This window comes from Schistocerca cancellata, chromosome 5 (assembly GCF_023864275.1).
Source record: "Schistocerca cancellata isolate TAMUIC-IGC-003103 chromosome 5, iqSchCanc2.1, whole genome shotgun sequence".
Lineage (NCBI taxonomy): Eukaryota > Metazoa > Arthropoda > Insecta > Orthoptera > Acrididae > Schistocerca > Schistocerca cancellata.
In genome coordinates this window covers 577,623,973-577,642,700 of record NC_064630.1, presented here as the reverse complement: position 1 = coordinate 577,642,700, position 18,728 = coordinate 577,623,973, and the positions used below count along the sequence as shown (strand labels likewise).

At 41.3% G+C, this 18,728-nt stretch overlaps 1 protein-coding gene across 1 annotated transcript in view; it reads right to left on the bottom strand.

The window, feature by feature from the left end:
- Positions 1 to 18,728, bottom strand: part of LOC126187740 (tetratricopeptide repeat protein 37) — a 165,851-nt gene that overhangs the window by 52,844 nt on the left and 94,279 nt on the right. The window contains exons 13-15 of the mRNA XM_049928990.1: positions 6,763 to 6,977; positions 5,977 to 6,164; positions 5,293 to 5,512 (exon numbers count right to left, since the gene is read on the bottom strand). Of these exons, the coding sequence (XP_049784947.1) occupies positions 5,293 to 5,512; positions 5,977 to 6,164; positions 6,763 to 6,977 (623 nt within the window). The remainder of the gene's footprint in view (positions 1 to 5,292; positions 5,513 to 5,976; positions 6,165 to 6,762; positions 6,978 to 18,728) is intronic.

The window sequence follows — 18,728 nt, the reverse complement described above, 5'->3', positions numbered from 1 at the left end:
TCAGCCTCAACCGAATCGAAGGAAGCAGGCTCTGGGGACATGGACGTTGACATTCAGGAAGTTTCATCGGGCCAGGCTCCCGATGCATCGGCGCACAAACTCTTTATCGAGGTGTCGGTTCGGTCGCGCCGATTACAACTGCAAGTCGATACGGGCGCGGCAGTTTCGTTGTTGAATGCCCAAACTTATTCCGACCTTGGATCGCCCCCGTTGGCGCTGGTTTACCGGCGTCTCCGCGGTTATGGTAAACAGTTCATTCCCCTACTGGGTCAATCCACTACCGATGTGACTTACAAATCAGTCACTCGGCCTCTTACTTTTATTGTTGTCAGTGATGCGGGCTCCGCTAACCTTTTTGGCCTGGACGCCTTTCAAGCTTTCGGTTTTTCTATCACTGACACCATACAGTTGGTTTCCGAAGACGTTTCCTATCAATCACTGGAATCTTTGATCTCAGACTTTCCAGATATCTTTGAGGAGGGTCTGGGGCGTGTTTCCGATTTTGACGCTCACTTAACGTTGAAGGCGTCGGCTCGCCCACGTTTTCTACGCGCGAGGCACATCCCCTTGGCTCACCGCCCTCCGGTAAAGGAAGAGCTAGACCGGCTGACAGCCCTAGGGGTCGTTCTTCCCATTTCTTCCAGTGAGTGGGCTTCGCCCCTCGTTATTGTCAGGAAGCCCTCGGGAAAATTACGTCTTTGTGGCGATTTCAAGGCCGCCGTTAATTCCCAATTGGTGGTGGACACCTATCCTTTGCCTCGGGCTGATGAATTGTTCTCCACCGTAGCGGGAGGCCAATATTTTTCAAAAATCGATCTGTCGGAGGCTTATCATCAGATACCACTTGATGAGGACTCCAAAATGCTGGCAGTCGTCAACACCCCTTTTGGCCTTTACCAATACCAGCGGTTGGCTTTTGGAATATCCAGTGCCCCGGCGATATTCCAGCGTTATCTTGAGCATGTCACGTTGACGATCCCTCATTGTATTAATTACCTGGATGACATAATTGTCACAGGCCGCAGCACGAAGGAACACTTGCACAACCTTCGCACCCTCTTTCTCAAATTTAGGTCTGTGGGCCTGCGTTGCAACCTGCATAAGTCAACCTTCTTCCAACCATCCATTGAGTATGTGGGCTACACCATCTCTCGGCGCGGCATCCAGCCCCTAGGAAGTTTGGTCCAAGGTATCGTCAACCTTCCTCGGCCCGCTTCGCTGAAAGAGTTACAAGCTTTTTTAGGCAAGATAGCCTATTACCACCGGTTCATTCCCAGGGCTTCCACTATCGCCCACCCCCTGCACTGCCTTCTGCACAAGGGTGTTCCTTTTGATTGGTCGCCTGCATGCGAGCGAGCGTTCACCTCGTTGAAGGGCCTCCTCACATCAGCCCCTTGTTTGGCTACTTTTGATCCCCATAAGCCGTTGGTCCTGGCTACCGATGCTTCGCAGTATGGGGTGGGGGCGGTCCTGGCCCATCGCAACGCAGATGGTTCCGAGCAACCACTGGCGTTAGCGTCTAAAACGCTCAGTCCCGCGCAGGCCCATTACTCCCAGGTGGAAAAAGAGGCTTTGGCCATTGTCTACGCGGTTACCAAGTTTCACCCTTTCTTGTATGGCACGAAGTTTCAGTTAATCACTGACCATAAGCCGTTAATATCGTTATTTGGCCCCGCCTATCAGATTCCAGATAGGGCGGCCCACAAACTACAGCGCTGGGCCTTGTTTCTCTCTAAGTACCATTATGACATTCATTTTCGCCCTACGGGACAGCATGCCAATGCCGACGCTCTTTCCCGTCTTCCGGTGGGCCCGGATCCTACGTTCGATCGGGAGGAGGTTATGTGTTTTCAATTGGATGTGGCGTCCCGCCAAGCGGTTGATGGCTTTCCGATCACTGGTTTTCGCGTCGCCAAGGAAACGGCGGCGGACCTGGTTCTCCGGCAAATAGTGCGCCTCATTCAGCAGGGGTGGTCGTCCCGCCCTCCGGGCCGGGCCTCTGACCCTCTTCGTAATTATTTTCTTCTACGAGACCGCCTCTCTGTCTTGGAAGGAGTTCTCCTTCTGGCTACCGATGATGCTGCACCCCGCGTGGTTGTTCCTGCCAGTTTGCAGGAGGAGGTCCTCACGTTATTACATGCGGGACACTGGGGTGTTTCCCGTACTAAAACCGTGGCTCGCAGACATGTGTACTGGCCCGGTATTGACAGAGAAATTGAGCACTTTGTGTTGTGCGAGCCAACAAGCCTCTCCCAGGGCAGCGTTCTCTTCATGGCCGCCGGCAACCCAGGCATGGGAACGTGTTCACATCGATTTTGCGGGCCCGTTTCTCAATGGCTTTTGGCTCATTGTCATTGATGCTTATTCCCGATTCCCATATGTGGTTCGCTGCTCCTCAACCACTTCAGAAGTTGCAATCCAGGCACTCGCCAAAATCTTTTCTGTGGAGGGTCTGCCAATTACCCTGGTCTCGGACAATGGACCGCAGTTTATTTCGCAGACCTTCCAGGATTTTTGTAGGCGCTTCGGTATTCGGCACATTTGCTCTCCCCCCTTCCATCCACAATCGAATGGGGAAGCCGAGCGCATGGTGCGCACATTTAAGACGCAGATGAAAAAGTATGTGCACGAATTTCCTGCGGAGGAAGCATTGACGTTTTTCTTGACGGCATACCGGACCACACCAATGGGAGAACACAGCCCAGTGGAGCTCCTCCATGGGCGTCAACCTAGGACTCTGCTGCACCTCCTCCGGCCTGGTCCTCGCCAGTCTTCACAAAACGGCGTTCCTGGTTTTCCACTGGGTATGTCGGTCTGGGCCTGTGGTTTTGGTCGCAATCCACGTTGGATACCGGCGGTGGTCCTGCGCCGAAATGGCTGCCGGCTCTATACCTTGCAGGTGGGGGACTGGGTGATACGTCGTCACCAAAATCAGCTCCGTCCACGTTCAGGCACCCACCCTCCGACCTCTCGGACACCGACTTCCCCATTGCCGGCACCTGTGTTGGATTCACGGGGCCGCTGTGACTCTGCCACACTGCATTGGTTCTCCACCTTGGCGGCCTCCAGTGGCTCCAGTACCGGCATCGCCATCGTTCGAGATGCCCCAGCGAGAGCCGGCCCCCCTAGCAGGCCCGGTTTCTCAGGAGGCTGGTTCCCCTGTGGTCTTCCCTTCCCCTTTGTCCCCGCCACTGGGTCTTGCCCCTTCCGAGGTGGAACAGGATCAGGAGTTCGATGACCTGTCGCCTGTTCTGTCCCGGGCTCCGGTTGTGGGACGACGAGGGCCTATTCGTGTGGGTCACTTCCAGCCGTATTCGAAGGTTCCAGCTCGAGGGTTGGCAGATCCCCTCGACTCCGGCCATCCAATGGATGTGGAGGTCATCACTCCTGCCCGCCGCTCCACCTTCCGCCGCAGTGGCTCACAGTGGCGTCACCTCCCAAAGGAGGAGGAGTGCAGTAGCCACCAAACAAATTGCGGGAGGCGCACAATGGCACGGCGCGTCACGGACGGTAGTTGCCGCAAGTAGAGTCCCGTCCACCAGAGGGCACGCGAGAATTCGGACGCGACCTCTGCCGGCTGAACAACAACAACAACAACAACAACTCGAGCAGCATGGGCCGGCCCCAGTCAGTGATCATCGGGCCTGCCCAGGATACAGTCCCGATCCACAGAACGTGCAGTGCGTGAACAGTGTTACTACAGACAGGAACTGTCGATGACATGCCTCGCTCAGGCTGCCCACGGGCTACTACTGCAGTGGACGACCACTACCTACGGATTATGGCTCAGAGGAACCTTGACTGCAATGCCACCATGTAGAATAATGCTTTTTGTGCAGCCACTGGACCTCATGTTATGACTCAAACTGAGTGCAATAGACTGCATGATGCGTAACTTCACTCCTAACACCCATGGCGAGGTCCATCTTTGTAACCATGACACCATGCAGGGCGGTACAGGTGGGCCCAACAACGTGCCAAATGGACCGCTCAGGACTGGCATCACATTCTCTTCACCGATGAGTGTCGCATACGCCTTCAACCAGACAATCATCGAAGATGTGTTTGAAGGCTACCTGGTCAGGCTGAACGCCTTAGACCCACTGTCCAGCGAGTGCAGCAAGGTGGAGGTTACCTGCTGTTTTGGGGTGGCATTATGTGGGGCTGACATATGCCACTGGTGGTCATGGAAGGTGCTGTAACTGCTGCACAATACGTGAATGTCATCCTCTGACCGACAGTGCAAGCCAGCATGTTCTCCAGACATGAACCCTATCCAACAAGCCTGGGATAGATTGAAAAGGGCTGTTTATGGATGAGGTGGCCCACCAACCACTCTGAGGGATCTATGCCGAATCGCCGTTGAGGAGTGGGACAATCTGGACCAACAGTGGCTTGATGAACTTGTGAATAGTATGCCATGACAAATACAGTCATGCATCAATGCAACAGGATGTGCTACTGGGTATTAGAGGTAACGGTGTGTACAGCAATCTGTACCACCACCTCTGAAGGTGTCTGTGTATGGTGGTACAACATGCAATGTGTGGGTTTCATGAGCAATAAAAAGGGCGGAAATGATGTTTATGTTGATATCTATTCCAATTTTCTGTACAGGTTCCAGAACTCTTGGAACTGAGGTGATGCAAAACTTTTCTTGATGTGTGTAGGTACTGAGAATTCTCATCCCTCTCTTCTGTCATTTCCATTCATTTGAAAAGGCTTGTGCCAATAGATTGTCAGACTGCTTCTTTTTGTGCAAACAGCCACTGGACCTATAAACATTGTTCATAGCACAAACAAATAGCAAAGGGTAAATGGCATTGACACCACAATTCTGTCAAACTGAGGAAAGTTGTGCCAACCAAAAAATGCACCTCACAATACTAAATGAAATGTCACTCTGTACTTGGTATCTTTGGGAAGTATTGACAAAAGCTGAGACAGGCAGAGCTGCGCTCCGCACATTCAGCTCACGAGTGATTTGGTGAGCCATGGCTGGTCTGACCTACAGTATACGAAACATGGTTACCTTTATTCCTTACTATGAAATACTGTCAAAGAAGCAAATCATAGTAAACACAAAACAAAACATTATGTTCTTCCCCTAAGGTACAATAATAAGGCTATTTGAAAACATAATCAAACAAATTTTGAGAACTGAACAATAATGGTCAGTGTGAGGTCCTCAGAGAATTTTATAGTTCGCTTCAGTTTGTATCTGTGAATATGTGACTGTGCTTTAAAATGTTATGTTAAGCTCTAACACAACTTCCACAAAGGGCAACTTACCAGTGTACCACATCATAGAATCACCCGCTACAGGTACAGCATGCATTTTCTCTACACTGTAAATGTAATGTGCATCTTTCTGATGAGTTTTTGTGTTTAGTAATGTAGAGCAAACCCAATGGGCATAGCCCAAGCAACTCTCAGGGTGTACTCCAAGCACAGTTGTGTGTCTGAAAAGATCCATTGCTTCCTGGACATCTACAGTTTCTGCTATGAGAGCCTGCAAAAAAATAACTTATTTTCAGAAATATTTGTTTCAAGTTCATTGACTACAGCAAATATATGTGCCTGTCACCGGAAAACCAAACCAGAAGTTGTAAAGCTCATGCATTTGAAATGAGAATCTGTTATATGAAAACTGTAATTTTATGATTTAACTCAGGTTTTCTAGAGCACTTTCAGAATTGAGAGTCTGAATCTTCTGAATTATGAGAAACTTAAATTAAACAATTGTTTACAAGCATAATCTGCTTAGAAAGGCTCTTTTAAAACTTCTGCGAGCCATAAAAATGCTGTGATTGCTTCCACCATGTTGTTCAAGGTTCCTTCCATCAGATAGAGCTGAAATTGAACACTCAATATTTTTTCACCAATATTATGTTTATTCCTCTTCCTGTAAAATCTTGCAACTTGAGGAATGGTTTTGTCAGGACAGTCACATACATACAAAACTGATCATTTTACCTGGCCAATCCAGCATTCCACATACTCTGGATCCGCCCTTTGAGCTTTACCAAATGCTCTATTTGCAAGCTTTATTTCTCCGAGGCATAGATAGAGTGTCCCCAAGTTGGTCCACGGTACTGCATTGTTTTTCTCCAGCTCTATTGCTTTTATGAAGGAATGTTGTGCTAACTTCAAATTGTTTATTTCTGTGAAGAAATGAGATATTTTTCTGTCGAAATAACTTTCGTCAAAATTACACATAAAAAGTGACGTCACCACCATCTTAGATTTTACATAGAAATGCTACTTTACCATGTGTATTTTTATTCAACAATCACTATTTACAATAATGGAAAAAGTTACTTTCTACACCAGTAGTTTCTTTTTTACAATGTCCTGTGCAAAAATAGGAAATTTATAATCAAAGTACAGAAGTAAATAATTAAGTTCAACATTCACAAAATGTAACTGATTCAAACACAACAGTAAACTGAGCCTTGGACTAAATTTTGGCATAACTATCATTCATGTAACTAAGCTGTACACAAAAAGGAATCATGTGGAAGCATCTTGAGAAGTAACGGCAATTATGGAACAAAAGGGGGGAGGGCCAACTCATTTGAACAAAACCAGTACTGATAAAATTGAAGACAAAGCAATATTTTACAATTACCTTGCCAAATCTTAATACAGGTTTGCTTCCTGCAACAGGACATACTAAATGCATAACTGCTAACGTAACACTAAACACTCATTTGATGCAACACACTACCAATAATGTAAAAACATTTACTATCCACATACCAGGAGATGCTGCAACAACTCCAAGTAAATTCCAGTGCTGGCAATTTCTGGGGCTCAGTGTAACACATTTCTTTGCAGCTTTGAGAGCCCAGTTTCTCAGCTGATTTTTGAGATTTCGCATAGCAGTATTTTCTGCTTGGTATTGGTAATTCACAGCCAGATCATGCCATATGAGATCACTATGTGGTGAGAGAGTCAATGCTCTGCAGTAACACCTGAATTAAAGATATCAATGATAAGACTTGCTGCATACTAAAACACAAACACAATACTTATGCAGTGCATCATATCTTGTCTAAACATAATTAAAACCCCTATAACATAAAAAATAACAGAATGATCATTACAGAAGCTAATACAGGCTAATACAGTTTATCAACGAGTGCAAGGCATGGGCTTGAAAAAGTCTCACATCTTGATTTCTGTGTCAGTGATACCTTAATCCAGAGTGTGTGTGTGTGTGTGTGTGTGTGTGTGTGTGTTTGAATTTCTGATGTGATTCCTCAGTAATGATCATTTTTCTCACAGATATCACCTTGTAAGCTTAGTGTGGAATGGGGCTTTGGTATTCATTTCAAAGACTGAATTGCAAATGTGTACCACTGCCAATCATGAGAGCAGAGGTGTCAAGCTTTGTCAAAAGAGTGAAAATTGAAGTACCAAGAGTGAACATGGATGTACCAAGCTGTTAACAATATGCTGCCAAGAATTTTGATACTGAGTGAAGCTGATATCTATGCAGTACTGTGAAGATAGGAACAGTGTTGTAATCAGCAGCTTGAGACGACAAGTCCTTGATCAAACACTGAACATGCCACTGAAAAGAGTCACAGAAACTCTTTATTATCTTCCAGGTAAATTCAGGAAGTCACTTAATAATCTGATCCTGTTGGAAGTATGTATTAATGACACTACAAGAAAGTACTACATTCTGAGCTTACTTTGTAGCTGTCGATCTGTGACAGCTTGCAGCTTTTACTATAACCCTTTCTTGCAGAGTGACCCAACAATTATCAATTTAGGAACACAGTTTCAGATAAATTCATCTGATAGAATGCTGTTCTACCTGGAACTACATTAAGCACATCCTCTTTGACAACAGTGTACAAAAAGGGAAGGCTCCAGTGACAAGTTAAAGAACTGTTATTCCTTCAACCCCAAAGGAATCTATGTTTAAAGTCTGGAAGAAAGAACTAGAAGAACATGCATTACATTTTCCACAGAGAAAACTGTTTTACATTCAGATGTGAGCAATGAATTTTTAATTTGTCACAGTTGTGACTCAAGCTTGTTAAGTTTTTTATTCTCATATCTGGTTTCAGACCCACCTAGCTGCCATAAGGTCACAGTCATGAAGGCAATAAATATTTTGAATACCTCAACCACATAGCAGAAACATCATGTCTACCATAATTTTAAAATGTGTTTATTTGGTAACATCATTTTGGCTGTTTTTTATTCTCATATCTGGTTTCAGACCCACCTAGCTGCCATAAGGTCACAGTCATGAAGCCAATAAATATTTTGAATACCTCAACCACATAGCGGAAACATCATGTCTACCATAATTTTAAAATGTGTTTATTTGGTAACATCATTTTGGCTGTAGCATCTTAAGATAGACATAGTCTTCCTATGATCTTTCTACTCGGAAATTTTTAAGCAGGTCATCGAGAGTTAAGAGTGATACAATAAGCTTCACCCCAAGAAAGTGAGCAGAAATTAGTGAGCCATTGCAAACTAGTGACTCTCCATTATGAGATAGGTTTTAAGACAAAAACAAACAATGGCAAGTCCAGGATGGAATAACAACAAAATGGAAAGGACAGATTGCTACTCATCACGTAGGAGTTGAGTTACAGATAGGAACAATGAAACAAAATACTTGAAATATTTAAGATTTCAGAGAAACTCCTTCTTCAGAAGGAATCTCTCTCTCTCTCTCTCTCTCTCTCTCTCTCTCTCTCTCTCTCTCTCACACACACACACACACACACACACACTATCTTGGGCACTAAGGCCCAACTGCGACTCACTTGCAGTTGGCCGTTACTGCCTGGATACAGCAGCTAGCTCTGTGTGTATGTGAGTAGTGCTCCCTTGAATGTGTGTGAGATTTTTAGTGGGTCAAATGGCTCTGAGCACTATGGGACTCAACATCTTAGGTCATAAGTCCCCTAGAACTTAGAACTACTTAAACCTAACTAACCTAAGGACTTCACACACACCCATGCCCGAGGCAGGATTCGAACCTGCGACCGTAGCAGTCCCGCGGTTCCGGACTGCAACGCCAGAACCGCTAGACCACCGCGGCCGGCGAGATTTTTAGTTCTCAAGAAAATTTGAATATTTCTGGCACTCTTTTTTACTGTGCCTCAAAGCCTCCTCAATGCTGCGAGCAGTGAATATCTTTTCCATATTGTTGTTAATACCAAGTCAGCTGCAGAGTCTCCTACATTCCACATAATTGCTTGTACACCAATACAGTCAATATTCATTAGTCACTCAGGAGCTACAGAGCCATTACAGATGCTAGCAAAGCAGTTTACAATGGATCACTCTGCAGCAAATACGAAGTTCTCCCAGGTATATTGAGCAACAAGCCCGCTTGGTTGATCAATGAGACAAATATAATTTTTAAGTTGCTCAATCATGAAAAAGAAGTTCTGCAAATTTCATACAAAATTGGACAATGCATATTTGAATAATATACAGAAAAAATTTATTATTAGTCATTCATGAATAACACAAAATTATTTGTTCAAGTGATTGTTCATTTATGTGAATACAAATATTTATTCATTATTTAGCAATATAGGAGTACACAAATAAAAGATAATTTTCAAATCCACAGATATGTATTCATCCAATTCTTTGTCATTTATAGCACTGAGGTACTTTTGGTTGCTTTTACATTAGTTCTCAGAACAATTTTTTTTTCAAACATTTTTTGAGCCATTTTATTTGACTTTGGAACATTTGCTATTATGCTATACAAAAAAATATGTTCCACATGTGCCGGAGAGTGTTGTATTGTCTTTATTTCAGAGTAACAACATCAGACCAAATAATTATCTCCTCGTGCAAAACAATGGAGAAGTTATCAATTCTGCAATAGTTCATGGCAGACAACTTCACTGTGGATCCTTGTCACTCTCCAGTTTTTGCACCCTTTTACATGGAGCCACAGAGCATGGATTTAAAAGTCCATAATACACATTTTTTTCACCTTGAAAAATATCCATGGCCTGAACATGTTATAAACTCTTATCAACTCTAATACAGTGTCTCTCACTAAATTTTCCAAAGCCAAGGTTATATGTAACGACATCAATTTATCTTGCATTGAATAAATTTATTTCATTGCACCATACACACTGTTTCATCTTGCAACATCAAGCCTACTGAGAGTTCGTCATACAACACTTCCTATTATTATTAGACATCCAGCAGCATTCCACAAACCATTGTATTTCACACTGTTTTGTGATGCACTTCTGATAGTGATAAGTATCATAAATTTTCATCAGGTTTTTAAGAACACGGTTAGTATCACTTGAAGCAGGAAGTTTAGTCTGAGCAGTGCAGTACATTGAAAGTGTCTTGGTGACTGGATATTATTTTCTTCTAGACAATCATCTTCACCAAGGTTGTCAATTAACTTCACTTACAGCAGCCATAGCTTTGCATTCCTCTGACTCCACTGATCTACTGATAGACATGCTAAACTCTTTAAAGACTTTTACAAAATTGTGCCCATTATCATTTACAGTTGCAATGACTATTTTTGAGTCTACACTGAATTCTCTGTGAATTTCATCTAGCATTGTGGCTACGTGATTGTAGATATGAACTCTTGAGAATACTAATATTTTGGATTGTCAGTAGAGATTATCACCAATTCAATGGGCCTTGACTGCAAAAAAAACTTCTTTGCAGCTTCACAATTATGTCAGCAATTATATATATATGCATTTGACATGCAGCAGTGTCTATTTCTCTGGTAAGTGTCCTTTGGCTAATTACATTTAAACTATAATCTGAAATGTGTAGCATTTCAGTAAAAAATGGGTCTTCAACAGCATTCAGTAGGACCATCGAATGGATCAAAACCTTAACAAGATAAATGTCAAATTTATCTTATGAAACATGGATGATTCATCATTATTTATGACTATGGCAGTTTTTAACTTTCCTCCAGTCTTGTTTCATCCAATTAGTTTAAGTTTGATATTAAATGGCTTGTTCTCTGTGTTTCCATTGCAAATGGTTAAAAAGTTTCATGGTGAATAAGAATTTCCATTAATCTGAACAATATTAGGTGATCAATTCTAATAAGTAGCCACAACACACATCTTATTCAGATTTTCAGTTTCAATTTTGTAAATGACACCATAGTTGTCTTTGACTGTAAAAGTTATTTGTTTGCAGTATTGTAATTTCAAATGTAGGGCCATTATCAAGTGTGTAACTGTGTTTTAGCACATTTAAAAATTTAAAAATCTAAAAATCTTCTGACATGTATAGATGTTGCCACCATCTCTATATGTTGGGTCTTTTAATGTTGTTAACACGAAACATACCAAATCACTACTCACGTACACTATCTTCTACATGACAACTGAGGTAGTTGGAGTGAAACTTCAAGTTTTAAGTCTGAAAAACTTACCAAAGAGAAGATCAATGATGACAGTGAATAATTTTCATGTAAACCGCTTATCACCATTTTTTGGAGATGTTAAATTTGAAGCATCTTGGTGTTGACTGTTACCACCCACAGATGCCTTACTCTTGTTCACTCACTATAAACATGAGACAACTGTGTCGTCGTATAAAGTGGATCTGCACCAGTAAGCTTTAGCGGTCTTGGTATTGCAAATTAGTCTCTACTGGTTACATTTTTATCTTTGCCTAGTTACCTGCAATACTTCTACATGTTGGCACAGGGAGAGAGGTAGGTAAGTAGGAGAGGAAGCACTGCCATGTGCAGGGATCTGTTGATCTACTGGGGGATTGAACTCTGGTAGTCAAGCACTTATACACCATTAATTAAATGTTTATAAATCAGAAAGCTCATTGTGCCTCCTGAACAAACACTGATTATATGTGTCACAGTGCTCACTGAGAAATAGTAATAGTAATAATAGTAGTAATAGTAATAATAATAATAATAATAGCATAGTCAAGGGAAAACACACTAAACAAGAAGATTACATATTGGATAACCACAGCGACTGCATAGAAGCGATGGAAAAAACAGATGCCTATAAATATCTAAGATACAGACAAAAAATAGGAATAGATAATACAAATATTAAAGAAGAACTAAAAGAAAAATATAGACAAAGACTAACAAAAATACTGAAAACAGAATTGACAGCAAGAAACAAGACAAAAGCTATAAATACTTATGCTATACCAGTATTGACCTACTCATTGGGAGTAGTGAAATGGAGTGACACAGACCTAGAAGCACTCAATACACTTACACGATCACAATGCCACAAATATAGAATACATCACATACATTCAGCAACAGAAAGATTCACATTAAGCAGAAAGGAAGGTGGAAGGGGATTTATAGATATAAAAAACCTACATTATGGACAGGTAGACAATTTAAGAAAATTCTTTCTAGAACGAGCAGAAACTAGCAAAATACACAAAGCAATCACTCATATAAATACATCAGCTACACCATTGCAATTTCATAACCACTTCTACAACCCTTTAGATCACATAACATCAACAGATACAAAGAAAGTAAATTGGAAAAAGAAAACACTACATGGCAAGCACCCGTATCATCTAACACAGCCACACACAGATCAAGACGCATCCAACACATGGCTAAGAAAAGGCAATATATACAGTGAGACGGAAGGATTCATGATTGCAATACAGGATCAAACAATAAACACCAGATATTACAGCAAGCATATTATTAAAGATCCCAATACCACAACAGATAAATGCAGACTTTGCAAACAACAAATAGAAACAGTAGATCACATCACAAGCAGATGTACAATACTAGCAAATACAGAATACCCCAGAAGACATGACAATGTAGCAAAAATAATACATCAACAACTTGCCATAAAACATAAACTAATAAAACAACACGTTCCCACATACAAGTACACACCACAAAATGTACTGGAGAATGATGAATACAAATTATACTGGAACAGAACGATTATAACAGATAAAACAACACCACATAACAAACCTGACATCATACTCACCAATAAAAAGAAGAAATTAACACAACTAATTGAAATATCCATACCCAACACAACAAATATGCAGAAGAAAACAGGAGAAAAAATTGAAAAATACATCCAACTGGCTGAGGAAGTCAAGGACATGTGGCATCAGGATAAAGTCGACATTATACCAATTATACTATCAACTACAGGAGTCATACCTCACAATATCCACCAGTACATCAATGCAATACAGCTACATCCAAACATATATATACAACTACAAAAATCTGTAATTATTGATACATGTTCAATGACCCGAAAGTTCCTAAATGCAATATAACATATACCGTACAGTTAAAAGGAAGTGACGCTTGATCAAGGTCCGCGTCACTGTCCATTTTTGACCAGACATAACGTCTGAGAATAGAAAGAAATAATAATAATAATAACACAGCCACACATCGATCAAGACGCATCCAACACATGGCTAAGAAAAGGCAATATATACAGTGAGACGGAAGGATTCATGATTGCAATACAGGATCAAACAATAAACACCAGATATTACAGCAAGCATATTATTAAAGATCCCAATACCACAACAGATAAATGCAGACTTTGCAAACAACAAATAGAAACAGTAGATCACATCACAAGCGGATGTACAATACTAGCAAATACAGAATACCTCAGAAGACATGACAATGTAGCAAAAATAATACATCAACAGCTTGCCTTACAACATAAACTTCTTAAACAACACATTCCCACATACAAGTATGCACCACAAAATGTACTGGAGAATGATGAATACAAACTGGAACAGAACCATTATAACAGATAAAACACCACCTGACATCATACTCACCAATAAAAAGAAGAAATTAACACAACTAATCGAAATATCCATACCCACTACAACAAATATACAAAAGAAAACAGGAGAAAAAATTGAAAAATACATCCAACTGGCTGAGGAAGTCAAGGACATGTGGCATCAGGATAAAGTTGGCATTATACCAATTATACTATCAACTACAGGAGTTATACCACACAATATCCACCAGTACATCAACGCAATACAGCTACATCCAAACGTATATATACAACTACAGAAATCTGTAATTACTGATACATGTTCAATTACATGAAAGTTCCTAAATGCAATGTAACATATACCGTACAGTTAAAAGGAAGTAACACTTGATCAAGGTCCGCGTCACTTTCTATTTTTAACCAGACATAAAGTCTGAGAAAGGAAAGAATAATAATAGTGCACTTGTAGTGTATGTATTTATTAGATAAGTGACACTAATTAACAACAACTAATTATTTGTATTCACAGAGACGAATTATCCCCTTATCAGTCAATAATTCATTCATGAATTATTATTTTTTTAAATTGTCTACTTATGGAGCCCTTCTCTGACAAATTACAAGCAAGGAGAATTTGTTGACTACAATTTTCTATTCTCAGAGATAATCTTATGACTTCATCCACCACTGGAATTCATTTTCTTCATTATAGAGCTTCACATTATTTTCATTGTGCGTCGAAACTTCTCAAGAACTCGAAATTTCCGGGTACACTTCAGTCTGTCCAGTGACAGTTACACCCAGCAGGAAAATGTGCCCAGGGCACAATATTCCTCTTCCTTCAAGACTGGAGTAAAAAACTAGAATTCACTTTGGTATCTGAGAATGTTGAAACTCAAGCCAATATGGTGGCAGATCAAGCAGTGAAACAATTTGTGAGATACAAAACAAATGGTGATCATTGGGGATGCATGAAGAGTGACAGAAACTGAGTGTAAAACAGACTGAAGAGAGATGGGCACCTCTCTAAAGGAGGTAATTTTCAGGCAAAAGATTGTGCCCCATTCTAAGACATTTAGGAGTCATTATTGTGAATTCTCTCTATGTTCAGTGATACGTCTTGAAAGGGAGACGCAGGGCTTGTTTGAGAACATTTCTGCACATAAGCATCTTATCATTTGTCATCCCCTCCCCCCTTTTCCCTCACACACTACCACATGTCAATTTCCACTACTAATTGTGATACACAAGGTATACAAATCTTGCACTTGGACATCCATGGCACCCCAAGTGGTTGGTACTAATTGTAATACAGTGGTATGTCCTGTATAGAAAATTTAGTTTGAGCAACTCTGGCACTCCTCTCAGCTTGAGGCCCCAAGCTATTCCACACCCTCGAAAGTCATCTCATTTTTGGGTCTAAGGAACGAAAACTGAATGTAATCTAATCTAATGGTGGCTTGCAAAGACAAACTTAAGTGGTTGCCTGCTGCACTTTCGAAGTGTGCAATATAATAATCACCACAACACAGCAAAATAATGTATGATAAAATGACTTTTCCATTGCTTTTTTAGTGCTGGTAGACACTTTGTCGAGTATTTTTGTTTTTCTGTTGTGAGCTTGAGGTACAGAAAAGAATTCCTCTTTTGATGTTTAATGGTAAATGGGAGGAACAATGCATGTGGCTTAGGAAATGCTATGAATGTAGTGAGCATTTACCACCCTCCTCCCAATAATAACAGTACAGTATCCAGTTACCTCCCCCCCCCCCCCCCCCCCCATCCCATCCATGAACCACGGACCTTGCCATTGATTGGGAGGTTTGTGTGCCACAGTGATACAGATAGCTGTACCACTGTACCATAGGTGAAACCACAACGGAGGGGTATCTGTTGAGAGGCCAGACAAATGTGTGGTTCCTGAAGAGGGGCAGCAGCCTTTTCAGTAGCTGCAGGGGCAACAGTCTGGATGATTGACTGATCTGGCCTTGTAACATTAACCAAAATGGTCTAGCTGTGCTGGTACTGCAAACGGCTGAAAGCAAGGGGAAACTACAGCTGTAATTTTTCCCCGAGGGCATGCAGCTCTACTTTATGGCTAAATGATGATGGTGCCCTCTTGGATAAAATAATATGGAGGTAAGAAAAGTCCCCCATTCAGATCTCCAGGCACGGATTACTCAGGAGGACATCAATATCAAGAGAAAGAAAACTGGCGTTCTATGGATCGGAGTGCGGAATGGCAGATCCCTTAATCGGGCAGGTAGATTAGAAAATTTAAAAAGGGAAATGGATAGGTTCAAGTTAGATATAGTGGGAATTAGTGAAGTTCGGTGGCAGGAGGGACAAGACTTGTGGTCAGGTGACTACAGGGTTATAAATACAAAATCAAATAGGGATAATGCAGGAGTAGGTTTAACAATACATTTAAAAAAATAGGAGCTTGGGTAAGCTACTATGAACAGCATAGTGAACGCATTATTGCAGCCAAGATAGACACGAAGCTCATGCCTACCACAGTAGTGCAAATTTGTATGCCAAATAGCTCCTCAGATAATGAAGAGATTGAAGAAATGTATGATGCGATAAAAGAAATTATTCAGGTAGTGAAGGCAGATGAAAACTTAGTAGTCATGGGACACTGGAATTCGATAGTAGGAAAAGGAAGAGAAAGAAAAATAGTAGGTGAGTATAGAACGGAGGTAAGGAATGAAAGAGGAAGCTGCCTGGTAGAATTCTGCACAGAGCTTAACTGGATCATAGCTAACACTTGGTTTAAGAATCATGAAAGAAGGTTGTATATGTGGAAGAGGCCTGGAGACACTGCAAGGCTTCAGATAGATTATGTAATGGTAAGACAGAGATTTAGGAACCAGGTTTCAAATTTTAAGACATATCCAAGGGCAAATGTGGGCTCTGACCCATATTTATTGGTTGTAAACTGTAGATTAAAACTGAAGAAACTGCAAAAAGGTAGCAATTTAAGGAGATGGGACCTGGATAAACTGAAAGAACTGGATGTTATAGAGAGTTTCAGAGAGAGCATTAGGGAACGATTGACAAGAACGAGGAAAAGAAATACAGTAGAAGAAGAATGGGTAGCTTTGAGAGATGAAACAGTGAAGGCAGCAGAGGATCAAGTAGGTAAAAAGAAGAGAGCTAGTATAAATCTTTGGATAACAGAAGACATACTGAATTTAATTGATCAAAGGAGAAAATATAAAAATGCAGTAAATGAAGCAGGCAAAAAGGAATACAAACATCTGAAAAATAAGATCGACAGAAAGTGCAAAATGGCTAAGCAGGGATGGCTAGAGGACAAATGTAAGGATGTAGAGGCACATATCATTAATGCTAAAATAGATGCTGCCTACAGGGAAATTAAAGAGACCTTTGGAGAAAAGAGAACCACCTGTGTGAATATCAAGAGCTCAGATGAAAAACCATTTATAAGCAAAAAAGGAAAAGTAGAAAGGAAGGGCCATGTACTTGAGGGCAATATTATGGAAATGGTAGAGGACATAGATGAAAGTGAAATGGGAGACATGATACTGTGTGAAGAATTTGACAGAGCACTGAAAAACCCAAGTCAAAACAAGGCCCCAGGAGCAGACAACATTCCTTTAGAACTACTGACAGCCTTGCAAGAGCCAGCCATGACAAAAATCCAGCAGCAAGATGTATGAGACAGGTGAAATACCCTCAGACTTCAAGAAGATTATAATAATTCCCATCTCTATGAAAGCAGGTGTTGACAGGTGTCAAAATTACCAAACTATCAGTTTAATTACTCACAGCTGCAAAATACTAACACGAATTCTTTACAGACAAACAGAAAAACTGGTAGAAGCTGACCTTGTGGAAGATCAGTTTGGATTCCACAGAAATGTTGGAACACGTGAGGCAATACTGACCGTACAACTTATCTTAGAAGACAGATTAAGGAAAGGCAAACTTACATTTCTAGCATTTGTAGACTTTGAGAAAGCTTTTGAAAATGTTGAAAATGAGTCGAGGGGCATGAAAGGGAAGCAGTGGTTGGGAAGGGGGTGACACAGGGTTGTAGCCTATCCCCGATGTTATTCAACCTGCATATTGAGCAAGCAGTAAAGGAAACGAAAGAAAAATTTGGAGTAGAAATTAAAATCCACAGTGACGAAATAAAAACTTTGAGGTTTGCCGATGACATTGTAATTCTGTCAGAGACAGAGGGCTTGGAAGAGCAGATCAATGGAATGGATGGTGTCTTGAAAGGAGGATATAAGATGAACATCAACAAAAGCAAAATGAGGACAATGTAATGTAGTCGAATTAAATCAGGTGATGCTGAGGGAATTAGATTAGGAAATGAGACACTTAAAGTAGTAAATGAGTTTTGCTATTTGGGGTGCAAAATAACTGATCATCGTCGAAGTAGAGAGGATATAAAATGTAGACTGGCTATGGCAAGGAAAGCGTTTCTGAAGAAGAGAAATTTGTTAACACTGAGTATAGATTTAGGTATTAGGAAGTCAAACATGGACGATAAATAGTTTAGACAAGAAGAGAATAGAAGCTTTCGAAATGTGGTGCTACAGAAGAATGCGAAGATTAGATGGGTCGATCATGTAACTAATGAGAAAGTACGGAATAGAATTGGGGAGAAGAGGAATTTCTGGCACAACTTGATTAGAAGAAGGGATTGGTTGGTAGGACACATTCTGAGGCATCAAGGGATCACCAAATTAGTACTGGAGGAAAGTGTGGATGGTAAAAATTGTAGAGGGCGACCAAGGGATGAATACACTAAGCAGATTCAGAAGGATGTAGGTTGCAGTAGTTACTCGGAAATGAAGAATTTTGCACAGGATGGAGAGCTGCATCAAACTAGTCTGTGGGCTGATGACCAAAACAACATCATCTAGTCACCTACATAGATGATAGACTCAATCCACAAAG